This window comes from Stegodyphus dumicola, chromosome 12 (genome assembly GCF_044657685.1).
Source record: "Stegodyphus dumicola isolate Sdum_Otavi_A_Nest chromosome 12, ASM4465768v1".
NCBI classification, from domain to species: domain Eukaryota; kingdom Metazoa; phylum Arthropoda; class Arachnida; order Araneae; family Eresidae; genus Stegodyphus; species Stegodyphus dumicola.
In genome coordinates, this window is record NC_140779.1 from 91,111,876 (window position 1) to 91,131,842 (window position 19,967).

At 36.3% G+C, this 19,967-nt stretch overlaps 1 protein-coding gene across 1 annotated transcript in view; it reads right to left on the reverse strand.

Annotated features, from left to right (window-relative positions):
- The window catches only part of LOC118182361 (cell adhesion molecule Dscam1-like), a 993,488-nt gene that overhangs the window by 567,784 nt on the left and 405,737 nt on the right, over positions 1–19,967 (reverse strand). The window contains exon 6 of the mRNA XM_085806697.1: positions 1,816–2,085. Coding sequence (XP_085662823.1) covers positions 1,816–2,085 — 270 coding nt within the window. The remainder of the gene's footprint in view (positions 1–1,815; positions 2,086–19,967) is intronic.

A 19,967-nucleotide genomic window follows, 5' to 3' on the forward strand; every position in this document is an offset into this window, starting at 1 on the left:
TCAAGGAAACTCTAATGGGAAATTATGGCAGAAGCGATATATTTAGAAAGTCTTTTTGTAGAGGGAGAAACATTGCCAATATACTCTATTCCTGATTGTGATGGAATGCTAGTCCTCTTTTTCAGCTCTTCGAGAAAGCTTTGAATTAAATTATTTTACTACCATAGTATAATTATTTCTTCCACTAAAGTACAGACCACGTCCTTAATAAGTTAATTCTACAAATTATTTCTGCTATTACGAGATTGTCCTCTTCTTATTTTATTTTTGTCAACGATGTAAGAATTGTCTGAATCAGTTACCCCATGCGTAGTTACATAATATTACAATATATGCATTTATAATAACATAATATAGTTACATAACATTTGATCATTGCAGTCACGTTTTAAAAAGGTTTATACAAAAATTAGGAAATATTGCTATTTTCACAAAAAGCTGTTTTTATAGCTTTTTTTACAAACAGTAAATAATTTAAAATGCCTTTTTTTTAACTTTTTTCGTTCTCCTCATACCTCAAACTTCATATTTGGGCCTATAGCTTTTCGATAATAGTAAATTTAGTAATTATAAAATTGAAGGAAGACATCAAAATTTCATTTTTTTCAAAACTTTGAGAACGATGCATGAACGGAAGATGTAATTTTTTTTTCCATTTTGCTTAACTAGACGGTAGGCAAATTTTATGGGATATACCGACAGAGAAAAGGTATTTCTTCTTTAATTGTTTTTTCGGTGCACCTTAAACACTAGGCATCAGCAACATTTTTGGTAATAAACATATCAGCAACTTTTTTCTAAGATCAATTAACAGAGTCGTTCTTTGAATAATAGACTTTCATTAAAATGGCTTGTTATCTGTTTGAAAAAGTTCTCAATATTTCAAAGCAAACACTTATGCAAAATTTAAAATTATTCCATCAGACACAAAATAAAATGCTGCAGCAGCAAATAAAATTGGAAACAAAGTAAAAATAATACAAAATAACATAACTGAAACAGCGGTTTTAAGTTATAGAGTTTTTATTTACTATTTTTTGTTTCGATGCAAGAAATGAATATTTTAATCAAATAATTTGTGAATGAATACTATTTATTCAAAAAACATAGAACATACTTAAATGTATTTTGCACATTTTAAAATAATTTAAAATGTATTTTTTTTTCTAATTCTTTTATTATAAGTTTATTGAAGAATTATAAATGCAACTAGCTGAAGTTTCTTTCAAACTTTAACTTTCGTGTATTCACACTATTGTGAACTATTCTATTTTCTTTATTATTAGTGAATATATTAACAATCCATTTTAGCAGTGTGTTTATTATAGTTATTTCACAGTTCCACACTTAAATGTTTATTATATTTATCTAGTAAACTCCGTTATCACATCGCTATTTAGATTACCATTTTTTTACCACTGCATTTCTTATTCTTTATCAACAATTCTTCTGACCCTTTTCCCGTAGTTCCATCATCTTTCTTTAATGTAAATATTTCTCATTAATCTTGCCAATTTTATTGTATCCCGCCGTTTTGTAATTTTATATATAATAGCAATATTATTCATTTAACTACTACTTTAACACTTAAATTTATCTTTCGATACTTTTAAAATATAAAGTTGCTAAACTGCGGGAATTGAAAAGTAAAAAGGAACGATTTTTGTCTCTTATTTTATGAACAGAGTTTTTTTGCAACACATAGATTCCTTCAACTAGTAGCAAATACTATTGTCAGGGACAAAAGTACTCTTCTCTGCAAGTAACCCGCACTTGTATTAAGGATCATTTGTGCGGAATTAGGGGAGGACTCACCTCCAATAATGAGTCTTGCTGCCGCTTGGGATGAAGACGAATCCCTATGGACGAAACACTGGTACATTCCAGAGTCTTGCCTCTTCAACTGTCGCAGCTGAAGCGACGTGGGAGTTGGGAATTGGACTCGGGAATTGGAAGCAATAAATCTCGTGTCCTTTTTCCACACGACACTGCCGATTGGATGACCTTCCACAGAGCAGTTGAAGAGTGCAGTTTTACCTACATCTAGCTGAAGCAGTTGAGGAGATAGATTCACTTTCAGAGGCTCTGAAATAAGAGTAGAAGAGGAAAGGGAATCATCAGGGTAAATAGGCTATTAAGTGGTGGGCAATTCAGACGAAGACTTGCGAAATGTAGGCGATAAGAAACGCATCAGATTTGAAGGGATAGGAAAACTTTTCCTTCAACAATAGTAGTCTTTTGCGTCTATTAATCCTAGAGTTAACTAACTACACTGAAAGTTTTTGTTTGCATTAACTTTTACAATAAAATACTGAATAAAAGAATAAGACATAATTAAAAATTAATTCTTCCTAATATTTACAGAATTCTTTTACTGTAAGTTTGAAGTTACACGATAATTTGGTTATTATTTATTAAAACATTGAGGTTACTAACAAATAAATACTGTACAATTATTCATCCTTAGACTTTTAAGGATTTTATACTTTCAAGAATATTATTAATACTTTTTTAATACATATGATCAAAAATTATAGTTTATCACAGTGCATGTTGCTCAATATGATCACGTTTGTCCACGGCTATTTTCATAGCAGTATCCGAATGATAACATTAACCGTTGAGAACAAATATCCTTAGTATAAATATGGAATCTAATTAAATTAAAATATATGAAACTAAAAACATACAGTCACTTAAAGAGCACTTTAATTAGAAAAAAGGAAAAATATATTTTTATACAGTACATAATGTGTTTAATGCAAAAGTTGGTTCATAAACGGTTCATAACAATTTTGGAAACAATTTGACCGATGCTATATCGCTAATCTCAATACTAGCGAGACATCTCTGATTGGATGTGAACTTACCAATATAAAATTTAAAACACCCTTAGTTCGGCTTAGATATTTTCAAAGAATGTTGTTTTTTCAGAGGAAAAAATTTGGCAAGAACTTTTTTGTTCCTTCAGAAGTACCAGTGTCTGATTCTATCAAAATCGATAGAGTTATTGAAAATCTATGTCAAGTCAAGTTTTTATTTGGCTTCATTTTAATTGCTTGACTGAAATCATAGCAAAATGCTCGGCGACATTTTTCTGCAAATTAGCTAATTAAAATGTACTTTAAAATTGTTTGGCAATTTCACCATTTACTTGGCTATTTTACCTCTGTTTAAAAATATACATGTAGGATGAAAATATACCGTAAAAGATAAATTATACTTTAAATCAGCAACAGCTCTTTAGTGCCTAACTAAGTATATTGCTTATGTATTCTAAAAATAGTAATATTTTTCTGCTCTGTATCGTTTCGAGACTAACCCATGTCAAATGACTCTTACAGATCGCTGGTGATGCAAAAGAAGTAAAAATTCAAACAGCCAATCATAATTTTACGGTAGAATTAATTATCAAATTAAATGCATTAATAACCAAAGCTAATTCATTCTGAAAAGAACAACTACACTTAGGGCTAGCTGTGCTGCTGCCAGCTGCTCCCTTCTTACTTTAGAACTATAAAAAATGAAAACATTTTGAAATAGGCTCATGTTATGCCAAGTTGCCTGTAGCTGCAACATGTTTACTGAATGAAGATTTTTTCATTATGAATCTGCGTATCTACACTATTAAAATTCTTGCTGTTCATTACGAATTCAATATTCTACATTCTATGATACCAACGTTTTACGCCATCAGTATTTCTACAGTATCATTGCTCCTAATGCATAATGAAGAGCAAACTGGCAGCACAGACAAATTAAATATTATAATATATACATATATATATTATAATATTTAATCTGCATACATAATATATATACATATATATATATATATATATATATATATATATATATATATATATTATGTTGTGGTTCTGCACGTTGGGCTGGTATTCCAGAGGTCCGTGGTTCGATTCCCGGCGAAGGCGGTTGCTAAAGTTTCATCTCTTCTGCTTCCAATTAACCTAATGTCTCTACAGTGGCGCTCGAACTAAAAAGGGTGTTGGATGAGGATTCTCCACACCCAGGATTTGGCGATTGGGTCCCCTTAAAACCCCACTCAAAGAATATATATCGTTAAGAAGGAAAACTTCGCAGCAGCAGGAGTGGCTCCCTTCGAACGAAAAGGGAAGCAGATGCGCATGCGTGAAATATTTGTCGCAAAACCTCGAAGCTGATGTCGAAGTTCGAACAGGTTCGACGGTCACGTTTATCAAGAGTTAAAAGCTGTGTGACTCCATTTTTTCCCCTCCATGTTGACGGATATAAAATCAGACATCAAACTGCGATATGGATAATGCAAGTTGAACAGCCAGTGAAAGTGAAACTTCATCTAATTTTCTTATTCATCTTAACCCGCGTTCCTCAATTTCCTGTGCACGTCGCGAAAGAGGAAAATGCCTGCCAGGAAAGGTACACTACAGAGGGGGAAATTCTCGCCAACAGGTTCCGTCGCCAAATACCTTGGCGAATTTTCCCTCTTCTTTCTAGCGGCGTTTAAGACAAAGTGGTTTACATTACCTCTATGGAGCCTTTCTTTTTTTACATAGACATTCTTTGCCCCAGTCGCCCTTTAAAAAATGGAGTATATAAGGTATTTCCCCCCGCTTTACACATTCACATATTTTTTATCTTGCATGTTAAGATTGTGGCCACAAAAGTCAACTGCAAATAAAAATGGAATTAAAATAGCCTTAATTACCAAGTTTCTTAGATATTAAAGTCAACATATTAGCATACTACGCAATCAGAATTCTTCAATTTGGATCTAAGTACGCATCAACAGTGCTCCGTCTTTTCCTTGCTTTTATTATGTCATATACATTTATTATATTATTTTGATCAAATTAACCAAACAATTGATCACAAAGGTTTAACACTTTAAAATTTTAAAAGTATTAAAAGATAAACTTAAATCAATAATGATCTCTAACTTAATTTGTTAGAAGCCAGCTTTGTAATTTACCTCATTTCATAATATTTTACGAAAGCTTAAATGTGAATTCTCTTAAGTTTCCTTAAATCATGCATTATAAACTATGTGTTAGCAAAGAAGAGAAATAGTGTGAAAATACTTAATTTTTAAATCAATTCATTTATTGTTTTCATTGGTATAACACATACGTAAGTGTTCACTTAATTTACTGAGAAGCTGGGTAACATATAACAGCAAAGTAATTAAATTGTAATTTATGTGAAAAGACCTCGTGAAAAAGGATAGAAAAAAGTGACTAAGAGGAGCATACTTCATTATGCATAAGCGCGTAAAATTACAAAGAAATCGACATCAACCACAAATTCATGTCTATTAAGCAATAAGTGGGAAATTTAAACATTGTTATGAACCAGTTTTGCTGAATTTTTCGATGCTTTTTTTTTAATATCCCCTTTCTTTCATTCGGAAATTAAGTGAACGAAAAAGAAACAAGTAATGCTATTTTTATATACATAGTTGGGGCTTTTAAGTTCGCTTTACTAATCGAAATGCATTTAATGCTAAGAAAAGAAATGTGACATTATCTTGTGCTTAATTGCTCGCTCGCTCATCATCATTACCTAAGCAATAATATACGCAAAGTCATTAGACGAAAAATTAAGCTTCAATTTCCGCATAATTGTGATATGGAAAGTTCGTTAAGAGTGGAAAGGTTTTTATATGCCAGGCGAAGTTATAATTTCTTTTTGATGATTCTTCCTTGCTGGCTGCGTTTAGAGGTTTCATATCCAAAATAGGTAGATGAGAAAAAAATAGGAGCGTCTTTGTTATCGTTACAGATAAAAGTTATTGGAATTAAGTAATCACTTCAAATATTAAGCGCAATATGTTATTGTTATGATTTGGGAATTAATAGATCTTTCTTCTTCATTTCAATGCGTTTGAATAATGGGATTAAGAAGATTTGTTCAAAGTTTCCCTATATTAAGTTTGGGTAATTCATAAATATTAGGACGGGAATTGTAAATCTAAAGCTTTAATTCTTTTACAATCAAATCTAATTTCCTCTTCGAATTTTCTGGGAAAAGTAAGTTCGAAAAATGCATCAAGTAGTATGCTTTTCTTTTCACGCAAAAAAAGATAAATTTTTACGAATGCAATCATATTGAAGGGAACGAGAAAGAATTTCGAATAACCGAAAATTCGTATGAAAGATATTTCTAATCATATTCACTTGAATAAGCAGTTATGAATCTGTGTATGCCTATAAATTTATTTAATAAATGCCATACGAGAAGTTGTTGCATAAGTTATTTACAAGAAAAGCTTCGGTTTCTTTGAATACGCAAAGTACGCTAGGGCTATCTGCCTAAGTTGAGGAATGGCTTCGTGGAGGACTTTCTAACGGAAATTTGGTTGGATTCAAGTTGTACATGAGGAAAACCAATCACCTTTAATTTAAGACTAAAGCGCTTCCTTAGTTCTATTTTATTAATGATTATGATACGTTTTCACACAGGAAAAGGGTAGGCATAGATTCCTTTGTGCTGCTGTACTTCACTTCAACTACATTATTTCAAGGGGGAGGACCAATGTTATGCAACCAACCTGCTTGCCTAGAATCGAAGCCAGGTCGAAATACGAGTGTTCAGAGATTTTATCGCTCGGCCGTAATTCGTAAGAAAAGGAGAACTGTAATTAAAATTAAAATTCATTATTGAAATTTTGACAATAATATTAAACAAATACTTCTATAGGAAGAAATTTTGCCATGAAATCATACGATTTGAGTGAAGAATTAAATGATGTATATCAGTTTAAAAATAATGGTAGTAAATAAAATGTCTCGTTAGCATTTGGTTACTATTTTTTTTCCCTTCAACTGTACAAATGCAACGTATAATTCTAAATAAAATTTTCGAAACAAAAGGAATAAAGTAGTTCTGGCTTATAAGAGAAGTAAATTAAATTTTGGAAATATGAAAAAGGAAAGAATGATGTCAAACTCTTCCGTTTTTTTAATTCCAAATCAAAGAATGGAAGCATTTAAAAATAAATTTAATTTAAATCGCGTATTTAATTACTTTTAAGAAAAGAAAGAGTGAGAGTGTTTGTGAATTTAACTAAATAGGTTAGAAAACCACTAAAATTCAGATTATTACTTATCATTTAAGTATTCTATCGATGAAGTAGAGGATACGAACTACATGGAAAAAATGTAATTTCTGACGTCGGCTTGCTGAGGATAAAAAGCATAGAAAATATTTCCAACATCATTTGAAAAAATTTCGATACAACGATAAAGTCGAAAAGCTATAGTGTGTGTGCGTGTCAGTGTAATTAATGCAATTAATTTGATACCTCGGATTACTTACTACTCTTCTTTAACAGATGAAAAACAGAAGAAGTTAAGCTGCTAAGGTAGGAATTTTGTTTCAGTACCTCTAATTAACAGCTTTTATTAATTACCCTGTTGCCAAATAAATTCAAGCATAGCCTGCCTCAGTGAAATTAAATAGTCTACATTAAGCTACGCATGGCTTCTTGACTCTCATTTATGCCCATTTTAGCATAATTACTAATAGGACATTTGTGTTAATTAATTATATGTATGAACTGATCTCATCTTATTAATTACTGTTTATAATTTGTGTATATTGGTTCCTATACCTTTTGCACACAGGTTATAACAATTCTTCGAATACTATTTCCTGTTCGTTTATATCTCATAATTAATTAATACTGTAATTATTGTTATAAAGTACTACCGAGAAATACCAGCACTGACTGTGTAGTTTTCAGTGTCAATTTAGTATTATCTTCAGTACCATCAGTGATTCCTCAGTGTTTTTACAGTGTGTTAGTGTTCTGCCAACGCTTCAGTGCTTTCACAGTGTAAGTTAGTGTTCATAGTATCAGTGAGTATAGCATCAGTGTGTAGAGATCAGTGTTTAGTGAAGCATCAGTGTTTAGTGGAATCCCAGAGTCCAAAAGAATTTTTCTGTTTTTATGAGTATACAGAGATACACCCAACGCTCATTTTCCCAATGTTTAAGTGCTTTGTCAGTGAATTTTAGTGTTTTTAGCTTCAGTCTGTAGTGACCAGTGTTTAGCTTCAGCGCTTTAGTGAAGCTTCAGTGTCTAGTGGAATCTCGACGTTCAAGTGAATCTTTGTGTTTTTAAAGAGACTACAGAGAAATACCCAACGTCTGATTTCCCAACGTTTTAGCATTTTACTAGTGAATTCTAGTGTTTATAGCATCAGTTTATAGTGCTCAGTGTTTAGCATCTGCGTTTTAGTGAAGCTTCAATGTCTAGTTGAATCTCATAGTTCAAGTGAACTCTTGTGTTTTTAATCAGCATTCAGGGCTTGTAGTGTTCTATCTGTGCAACAGTCCAGTGTCCACGGAACTTCCACCATGAATGACGGAGGCACCTCGATTTGTGCAGCAGTATTAAACCCACAGAGCCTCTACGACAGTGATTCTCTCAGCTATGCCGAAAAAATAGATGCCCTAATTAAGGAAGCTATCAGTGTAAGCACTATAGAACGGCGAAATCGGCACTTACTGCCTAAAGATTTGCGAGAGCGCATGCTTGAGATCCTAGAAGTCCTCAGGCATTTGGCCCACAAAGGCCCGAATGAATACCCCCAATTGCCAACCATCGAAGTTGGTACCACTACAGAGTTTAACCCCATAGGGTCCTCACCCTCGCCACAGTACATGGAGCACTTCTTAGGGACGAAGCACACGGACACGCTTACAGATGCCCACAAGCGACTTAATTATGCATATCAGTGCTGTGAAGGCTTGCACGCTAAAGTGACGGGCTCGACAGTGCTTCACGAAAGTGTCATTCAAGGAAGGATTCAGTCTGAGGACACACATCTAGGTGGCACGGCAAAGAGACGCTCATATGCAGAGACACTGCAGCGGAACCTAAGACCGAAAATTAAGGATTTTCCCACGCTCCTTATTTTTCCTACGAAAGACGAACATGCACCAGACCTGCAAATGGAACTGGAAAGGCATGCGCCCTTAATGGATATGGGGGTGTCACTGAAAGGAATACAGAAGCTCAGCAAAGGAGGAGTTGCAGTGCGCTGTCACTCGAAGGAGGATGTGGCAAAGTTACACCATGCCCTGGCACAGAATGTTAACATCAAAGATAAGATCAGCACGAGGATTCCACATAAAAGGTCCCCAAAGTGCGCGATAGATAATATTCCAAATGGTACCCCGGCGGAGGAGGTAGCAGACCTTGTCTCTAGGACCTTTACTATCAGTAAAGATGATTTCAAGGTCTCTTTCAGGATCAGCGATCGGAGGAACAAGGCGGCTAAATGGATTTTAGACTGCTCACCGACAGCCTTTAAAACGTTGATGGATCAAAGAGTTTCGTTCCAGGGATGGAGGGAACATCGTGTGACAGAGTTTACAGGGGCACGCAGATGCTTCATCTGCCAGGACTTCGAACATTCGGCAAGAGACTGTAAATTTAGGTATCATTGTGCATATTGTGGTGGAAACCACAATGTCAAAAAATGCATGGCTGATAGCCCGAGCTGTGTAAACTGTCTAATTGCCAACCAGCACTCGGGCAGAGACTTCGACACTGTGCATGCCGCATATGCCCCTGACTGCCCCTCCTTTCACTTGCAAGTGCTTAAGATCAAGGGCCGGACAGATTACGGTACCTCAGTCACCAATTGAATACCAAGTGTACCTATACTGCATAATGGTGACACCAAAAGCATACTCTCTAATCTGTCTCATTTTCCCTCCATCGTCACCCAACGTTGTAACCTTACAGAATGTCACAACAAAGTAATAGTACCGAAAGACAGGACATTAACTCTCTCCTAGATGCGCAAGAAGAGGTTAAGATCATACAGGTGAACCTCCAGAGAGCTCGGGCAGCTACCGCCCAATTAGTCCACTATGCAATGGAAACAGAGGCTGACCTTCTGCTCATACAAGAACCATACATCCAAGCAGGAAGGGTGGCAGAATTCCCCTTATCCTGGACCATTTTCGAGAACCCGGAAAGAGAAGGGTCAAGAGCTGCCATAGTCTGCTGCCGTAACAAATGGTCACTTACAAGTATCTCACTGTCAAGAGACCAAGTTACCATAGCAATTGATGCAGTGGGACTAAGTCTCCTGATTACGAATACCTACATCCCACCCACAGCGGAAGCCGCAGAATATCTTGACCAGCTGCAGACAACACTCCGAGACTATCCCTCCAGCAACCACCTTTTAGTCGGAGACTTTAACTCCCACTCTGAAGTGTGGGGCTACTCATTTACTGATCCACGTGGTAGACTTGTTGAGGACTTTATAGCGAGTCATGACCTAATTCTACACAACACCCAAGGATGCCTCCCCACTTTCGAGACAACTACTGGACAGGGATGGCCAGATCTCACGCTGTCCACAGTAGAGTTGGCTACAAAAATCCAGAACTGGGAGGTGCAGGATACGCCCACAAACTCAGACCATCGATACATCACTTTCAGTCTCATGCATCCCCATTCCCGATTATCACTTAAACGATATAGAACCTCGGCACATAACTTAAAGAAATTCACCCGAGAAATGAGACTGGTCCTGGAACAGCAAGGAGATGAACTGAACAATTGTTCCACGGCACAAGACGCAGATCGCATCACATGTAACCTGGTGCAGTTAATACAGCAAACATGCGACGGTACGATGAGCATCAAATCTCCCAAAATTCTTAAAGCTGCCAGCTGGTGGACAAAGGAGCTACGGACCAAGCGAAGCCGCACGCGGGCGATGCGCAGAAGGTTGAAAAAAGAACGGGACCCGGATCGTAGACAACAACTCAGCGTAGAATACAAAAGAGCGCAGGCTCAGTACAAGAAGGACATTCTGAAGGCAAAGCTCGATAGCTGGAGGAACTTCTGCACACAGCACACTGAAGTTTTCGGCGTACTACACAAGATAGCCTCCAGCAAAGTATTCATACCACCATTACATCGCACGTATGCTGGTTCACACATAGGGTCACAAGGCTTCATGGCCACCACACTTCAACGCATCCTTGACGCAGTATTCCCACATGATGGGAATGATATTTCTTCTGAACATGAGGCATACAGCCTGTCCACGACAGTCCCAGATGATCCCCCATTTACAGTTAAGGAGGTCACAACTGTTATACGAACTCTCCCGGTCAAAAAGGCACCAGAGCCGGACTCTATAGACTACCGGATCTTGAGGGCAACCTACAAAGCCTGTCCAAGACTGCTAGTGGCTTACTTCAACAAACTTCTAAGTCTTAAGCACTTTCCAACACATTTTAAAACGGGCCAAGTGGTCCTCTTTACGAAAGAAGGCAAGGACCCCAATGATCCTTCGTCCTTTAGACCAATTTGCCTTCTGCCAGTCCTGGGAAAGCTCTTCGAGAAGCTTCTCGTTCTCAGGCTGAAGCATCATATAGCAAAAAACGGTGTTCTCTCAGATGCACAATATGGCTTTCGGGAGCATCGCTCTACGCTTAATGTCCTGGAGCACGTCTGCGAGGAAGTCAAGCGACTACGCAAAGAACAACAGCATGTGGCAGTCCTCAGTCTGGATCTGCAAAGTGCATTTGACTCCCTGTGGTGGCCGGCAATCCTAGAAGCTTTACATGCAGCTAACATCCCAAATAACATCCTACAGATTTTTAAAAGTTATCTCAGTAACCGCAGCTTCATCGCGGTTCACAATAGTGGAATAATTACCAGGCCACAGCAAAGAGGCTGCCCACAGGGATCATGCGCAGGTCCAGACCTGTGGAACTTAACATTTAACTCGATTCTAAAAGCAGAATGGCCGGCTCACACAACAGTCGCAGCCTTCGCAGATGATGCCACTTTCGTGGTCAGTGGGAAAAGCCGCGTCATCCTTGAACAAAACTGCAAGGAAGTCATTGACATGTTCTATGACCTTTGCAAGGCTAAGAAGCTTAAAATCTCGCATTCAAAATCTAAATATATCATCTACCATAAACCGGGCCAGACCTTACAAAGAAACCCGACAATTACGATGGCAGGTCACAGGAAGCTCCTAGGTATCATACTAGATGAAGGCTTTACCTGGATCCCCCATTTAAGATCGCAAAGAACAAAAGCATTAAAAATAGCCATGAATCTAAGGAAAATGCAAGGCTCCAAATGGGGACTGCGTCCCCATATTCTAAAGATCCTATACTCTGCAGTAGCAGAAAAGATCATGATCTACGGGGCGGCAATCTGGGCAAACCCCATGACCTGCAGGAAACAAAAAATTCTTCAAAGTTCCCAAAGACCTTTCGTACTGGCGATTACAAAGGCATATCGAACAACGTCGACAGCAGCCGCAGCAGTTCTGGCGGGACTAATCCCGTTACCAATAAAAGCACAGCAGGAAGCCGCAATTACAATGTTTTCCCAACTGCATAGAAAAGCACGATTTGGGGAGTTCAGCTATGACCCTGCAGACTTCGAGTTTAAAAGTTCAAAACTTAAAACGCACCCTTCAGATTACGGGAAAGGTGTTGTGACTCACTTCGCCCCTGAATTACCACCATCCATAGAGGGCCCGGGCTTCATGATTTACACGGGTGGGTCGAAGATGGACAATGCAGTCGGCAGCGCATATACAGTTTTCCATAATGGCACTGAAGTGCAAACCTGGAAGTGCCATATGTCTCCGCACAATTCGGTCTTCCAGGCGGAAGCCCTTGCTTTGCTGAAAGCAATAGAATGGGCACAAACTACCACAGCAGAAGATTTTACAATCTATACTGATAGCCTATCGGTACTATACGCCATCAACGACCCACGCCACACCTCCCCACTCGTGTCCCAAATTCAGGAGACACTAAGAAATACGAGTCCGGTCCAAAAAATTGAAATCTCTTGGGTAAAAGCGCACGTTGGTGCCCAGGGCAACGAACGCGCAGATACCCTGGCAAAAGAGGCAGCACAGGACCGGGATGCGGTGCAAATAGACCCACCTTTACCAAAGTCACTTCTCAAGCGGCAGACTTGGCAGTCAGCTCTGTCGCAGTGGCAGCAGGAATGGAACACGTCACCACAGAGTCGGCGAACTTTCGAATTCATACGAAAAGTGGACACGGAACGACTCATATCTGCGCCCTTCTTAACAAGATTCATCACAGGACATGGTCCGTTTCCGACCTACTTCGCAGAGAGAAATATATCCTCCACAGACCTATGTGTCTGCGGAAAAATCGGGTCCCCCGACCACTACCTGACGGAGTGTCAACTCACCACACAATGGCACGTTAAACTCCCGTCGAATAATGTGGCCGCCTTTAAAAGATTCGTGCTGAAACAACCACGACTTATGGACAAAATCAAAAAGATCATGGATCACTTAGAAGTACTGGGGCAGGAGCTCTGCAGCCCTGCATAGGTGCCGCACATGCCAGTTTCTGTAACATACGTGGCAAAGTGAGTACCTCGCTAGCATATATGCTCAGCGTGCCACAGACGCATTAACAACGTACCTCGGCATGCACTGTACCCATCGTACACGCACCAAGAGAATAATGCATAGACAAGTGTATAGTGCAGTCTAGAATTCTCTTACAGTTTATGTCCGCCTGTTTCTTATGTACATCTACCAGCCAAAGTGTAAATTTCTATTATCATGTTGTCAAGCTTTTAAGAGGCTCAGCCCCTGTAGTAGGCATGTATTAAATATTCACATTAATGTGCACTTCATAATATGTCGAATCCACGTAGTATTTAGTGTTCTCATATGCGTATATGCCTGCATATTTCAGTGTATTGTATTCACGTGTATGTAACAGTAGTATAGTATAATTGTTTAATCTTATTTACGTGTACTGTATTCACGTATTATCAGTGTATTGTATCCACGTGTATGTTACAATAGTATAATTGAATAGTTGTATAATCTAATTCACGTGTATTTTTGTGTACATGGTACTTACGTATCAGTGTCAATGTATATCAGTGTAAAGTATATTAGTGTGTCGCATTAATATGCATTGGTGTATTGTGCCTATATTTTAGTGTATCGTGTATTAGTGTTTAGTATATACGTGTATAGTATATTAGTGTGTCGCATCTATGCACATTGGTGTATTGTATCTATCTTTTAGTGTATAGTATATTAGTGTGAAACATTTATGTATATTGACGCATCGTGTCATTGGTTTATTGTGTCTATAAATATATTCTAGCATCATGTTGTCATGTTTCAAGATCTAAGAACATACAGAGTAACACCTGTAGTAGTACTGTGTATTATTAATATTTACACAAAAGTGTATTTTAAAATATATAGAATTTACTCAGTATCTATGTGTATCAATACTTAACTTTTTTATATATTGTAACTTAGCGTAAGTTTCTACCTATCTCAGTGTATTGTACCCACGTGTATGTTACAGTAGTGTAATAGAATAATTGTATTATCTTACCTATGTGTATTTTTGTGTACATGGTACTTATGTATTAGTGTCAATGTATATTAGTGTGTCGCATTTGTGCGCACTGGTGTATTGTGTCTATCTTTTAGTGTATAGTATATTAGTGAATTATTGTATAGTATACTGGTGTATAGTATATTAGTGTATAGAATACTGGTGTATAGCGTATTAGTGTGTCACAATTATGTGTATTGGTGTATTGTGTCTATCTTTGAGTTTACAGTATCTTAGTGTGTTGCATTATGTACATTGACGCATTGTGCGATTACACGATCAAGTCTATTTGTAAATTACTATATTTATGTCTATTTAAAGTTTCAGCTACAGATAGTTGCAGGGTCCGGACAGCACCCGAGTAGTCATTGTAAGCCGTCCGGGTGTCCGGCCCTGCTGTCACCTGTCACCTGTGAGAACATAAAATTCTCACGCCGTTCAGCTTATCTTCATCGCCACTGTAATCGTAATCGCTGGACTGCCACATGCGCCGCATGCATAAAATCTGGACAGACTGGTTTTCGATCTCTTTTCTGCTGACGACGTTTCAACCGAGTGTGTGGGGCCTTGCGGCCTCACACATCTCGTCCTCGTATTATGAAGCATTAATCACGTCTCTCTGCTATTTTTATTTTTCCCTGAGTTGGATGAGAAGATATGTTCCATTTTATCAAAAGTGCACGATTTAGTGATAAGCATTTTGGATGGAAATTAATTTGTCGTGATGCGAGACCAAAGGTAAACCTACATCGAATGTCTGAACTGTGCCGTTCCCAATATGCGTAGACTTGTTCGTCAACCTTAGGAGCAGCCGACCATGTGCTCAAAGAATGATACAATGTATGATACAAGAAGGGTCCTTTCATTTAGAATACAACCACTTCACATTAAATAGTGAAATTAGGAATTAGTATTGAGCACTGGATCACCGATGTTCTTAGATTAATAAGTCGGACTCTCAATTTGCAAAATAGACGGTACTCGTGACACGCATGTTTCACATATCAGATTTGTGTTTCTAAGATCTTCATGATGATTTTCGTATTATGTGTTATATGTTAATATTCAAGAGAAGCTTTCTTTTTATATGAAATAAATGTGTGATTAAATGATTCTACAGGTCTCATGCATGGGGGTTATTGGGTAAGTCAACCATTTTTTTATTCCTATTATTAAATTATCAACGCAATGTACTCCACTAATTTTCAGGCTAGCTAATTTTATGCAAACATGATTTATATCTGCTACTCCTAGTATCACACCAGATTAGGGAGTCACATTTTCAACGCCACACCGACTTATTCAGAAAAGTTAACACGAACTCTTAATGCACTTTTCCGTTGGGTTATATCCAGTTCGAATTACAGCAAATTTCAAAATATTTAAGTTCAAGTAATCGTACTCCCTATTTTATACTGATTAAAAATAATTAATGTATTCGCAATAAATTTTCTCCTTATAAAGTCTTTCTTCCTCCTTACTGCGTGCCTTCTTGGTGTAACTGGAAAGCACATCTGGCTAGCTTCGAAAGATATGGAGTCCCGGAGTGGGCAAGCTGAATTTTCTTGCTTCGAAATGCCTAATGTACTTTAAGAGATGGAAGGTGGATTCGTCACACCAGGATTTAGCTTTATGTTTCCCCTTTTAAATGGGGGAGAATATAAGGTTTTCTTCTTCTTTAATGCGTGATTGCGTGATGTAACTGAAAAGCATTTCCGGCTATCATGGGGAGGTCTGGAGTTCGAGCACCGGTGCAGACATACTGATTTTTCCTGCTGCAATATATCTAGTGGCTTTGCATGTTAACAATAAATGCTAAGAAGTTTTACTGATTCGAGGTTATCGAGAATTATTAATTAATTATGAACACGTATATGATATCTTTGGTTCAATGCGTTTCGTCAAGATATGTAATATGCAAATTTTCTTAATTTTTCACATGACTGTACATTTATTATGTAGGAAAAGAGATTGCACCAGTGCTGACTATTAGTCAAAATGTCTGATATTTATAAGCATTTCTTAAATATTTACGCACTTTGTTTTCAAATTCAGTATAAGTATATTAAAGCTAGCACTGAAATTTTAACTTCAGTATTAATCAGTTTACTCATTTCACGCTTATGTTTTTTATGTATACTAACCAGCATTCAACAACCTATTTCTTTTTATGTTTTTACAACTTTCTAAGAACACTTTCCCTGATGATTGTTTTATTTACTACCAAAGGAAACCAATAAATTCCTTTAAAAAACCAACAGAAAATAAAATAATAATAAATAAATTTTGTGCATATTATGTACTTAGACAATATCCTGTATCCCAAAGCGAAACAAGTGTTTTCGAAAACCCTTGATATTAAAAAGTCTGTTCAGGACAGAGAATTCAACGTTCCTTGAAAGTACGAGTATCCAGAACTAAAGAAACATCTTAAATAATAAATCAGAGTAGAATCCGAGACAGTTCCTTCAGCCAATACTAATCAGGTTTTAGCGCAGTCTCTAGACAGCTGGCTTCGTTTCTAATTCAGGCAAGACCCGACGTTTACCCGCATCCTTTTTCTGAAAAAGAACTGAATTTTAAAGGAGAAATCGTTGTTGTATCTTAGCAAAACTTCTCGGTAATTATGCAAGAATTTTCGAAACTCTCGGGATACTCAAACTTTGAAAGAGCAACGTTAATGCTTTTTTTTTCCTCCTCTTGTTTCTACAGTTAAGCGATAAATGCATTTGAGAAAGCTTTTATTTACTTATTATCAAAAGGAAACAGGAATAAATTTTGTACTATTGTCTATCGAGACATACGTCGGAGGATGAATTCGTTGATTACAAACTTACATATGTCGGGCTTAGAAAGTATTGCATTTACGTTTAAATCTTTATTTTTATTTAGAAGTTTCTAAAGTAATTAAGATGAAGAATGTATTGTAGTTAAACGAACGAAAGAAGCGATGCATTCAAATGAGAATATTTTAATAAGAATTGTTACTTTTCTTAGGATGTATCGGTATTATTCTTACAAAACAAAGATTTTAGTGCGAAGCATATAATTCAGTAGAATAAATAATCAGGTATTACGAATTATTGTGGAAAATAAGGAAAAGGATATTTTAGTTTGACATTTAAATTGAAAAATAAGGTGTTTTATATTAACCAATTCACCTTTTGTCTCGGCAGAGATTCGTCCATTTGAAAAGCAACTTTGAATTAGCTTTGAACCCTAATATACATATTTTATATCATTGTTTGGTATTTCGTATGGACATTGGAATTACGATATTATTTGAATTATTAAAATTGTTCAAAGCTACTGACGACACTTTTGAAACCGACGAGTCTGTCTCGGTTCAAAGGGGAAGTGGTTTTAAAACAAGGACTTATCGTGCTATTATATAGCACTGTAAGTTTCTTTCAACAGGAAATTATTATCTAAAAAAAAAAGAGAGAAATTAATGATGGTATTACTGCAATACCTTTTAAAACCAAAAGCAAATATTCTCTGCAAATGTTGTTTTATTATAAATATTGCACTAATACCAAATACTAATAAGTTATATTTAATTGCGTTTTATTAGTAACTAGCTGAAGTGCCTGGCATTCAGCTATGACCAGGATTTAGGAAGAGTGGAGTGAATGAAATTTGGGGGGACAAAGGTACTTTTTCAGAAATCCTGTTTTCAAAATATCGGCACAAACTCATACAGCGCATTTAAATTCTGTGCTAAGACTTCTACTCTGTTTCTAAAGAGCTAATCTGCCATGTAATGGTTCTAAATCGCCATCTAACGGTTTTAGTAAGAAATGGCATTTGCTTTGTTATCGGGTATGGCTTTCTGCGGAATATCACTGTCGATTTTGGCAGATTTCCGCTGCGTTTTCGAAATATTCGCGAAAACCTGATACAGAACGCACTTAAATTCTGGTTTAAAGATTCTACACTCTTATGCAAGGGTCTACACCTTTCTCAAAAGCAAACGAACATAGCCCCATCTAACGGTTTTGATAAAATTTGGTAAGGGAATGCAACAATGTGACGTGAAATTAAGTTGGGCAATATAATTTCAAAATTGAAACTTTGTAGGAATATTATTTTTTGTATTAAACTAATTATGAATTCCTTCTTTAGCTTATATGACTTCCATTGATAGTGGGAATGCAACAATGGAAACATGAATCTAAGATGAATGATGTATACTCAAGACGGGTGCTCTGTAGCCTTCTTTTACTTTGTTTTTGGCTGTGTGCGTGCAGAATGTATATGATTCTTTTCTTCTCATTTTCCCATTTCTTCCCGAAGGACTTATTTGACATTAAAAATTACTGTACAGCAAATTTACTTACATTATGCTTATTGTCATAGAAAATGTATGTAACCGTACAATTATGTGTCACATTATCCTGAGTTTTTGTTTCGTTTCGAGAAGTATTATTTTTAGATCATTTGTTCCTACCCAATAGATTCCGAATTTTTTTTATAATTTATTGATTGTAATTCTTTTAAAAACTAAATCTGTGTATCAATCCTTGCTTTTCATGTACAAATTTCATTTAAAGCTATCGATCCATTTAGCTATATAAAAGCTGAGTTTTAGAGAAAAAATTTATATTAATCTATCGAACTTTACTCACACTTATATCATTAACTTTCGAAAAGTATCTGAAGTAATCCTTTCTCCTTCAAATGATCTCTAAGAATCTATTTGTAGGAAGAATATGTTTCTTCTCTGTAGACGAAATTAATTTGGAAAATCTTCATTACTTTTGAAATGTTTCAACTGATATAAAATTGCTTATAATAATCACTCAGGTATGTGTCCTGCATATAGTTTTCAGATCAAGCACAAATATTGTAGAAAGCTCCACCAATGGCTGAGTGGTTAAGATCCTTGAATAGTGATAGTTCGACCTGGTTTGGGTTCGATCTCAGGTGAATGGACTAGGTGTATAGTTGTTTTCTGTGATTTTCTACATCGTAATGTGAATATGAACCAGCTTCCTTCAGAAATTTCTCCACTATGGCACCCCTCCTCTAAGGTAAATAGCCTTAGTGTCTCTGCCATATTCAGACAACCAAACTATATTGCAGTTAAGCCACGACTTTGTCTAAACGTGCTACAAAATTGAGATTTTTTATGAAAGTGTCATGTTTAGTAAAATTTTTTGCTAGGTGTTCATAATTAAAAGAAATGTCTAACGAATGAGTTCTTAACAAGTTACTAGAAGCCAAATAAATATGTTAAGCGGATTCGAAGTTTGAAAAGAAATGAAGCAGCTCGCGTAGATAATTAAAATTTTTATCTTTTCGAGTAATTTAAAATTTTATGTCATATAAATTAGTAATGCTTTATTTTCGTTCATTGGAAGGGCAAAAACAGTCTTCTTATTTGCCTGGGTTTATATAAGTTAAAATAACAAAATGAATTTAAAATAATGCTTCTCTGCTGAAGAAAAAAGAGTTTTTGTAGATTTTCTGAATAACTTGCATAACAAAATATTCTCAACGTCATTACGCATTTTATTCTCAATTTGGAGAATAGAGACATTTTTTAGCATTATAAA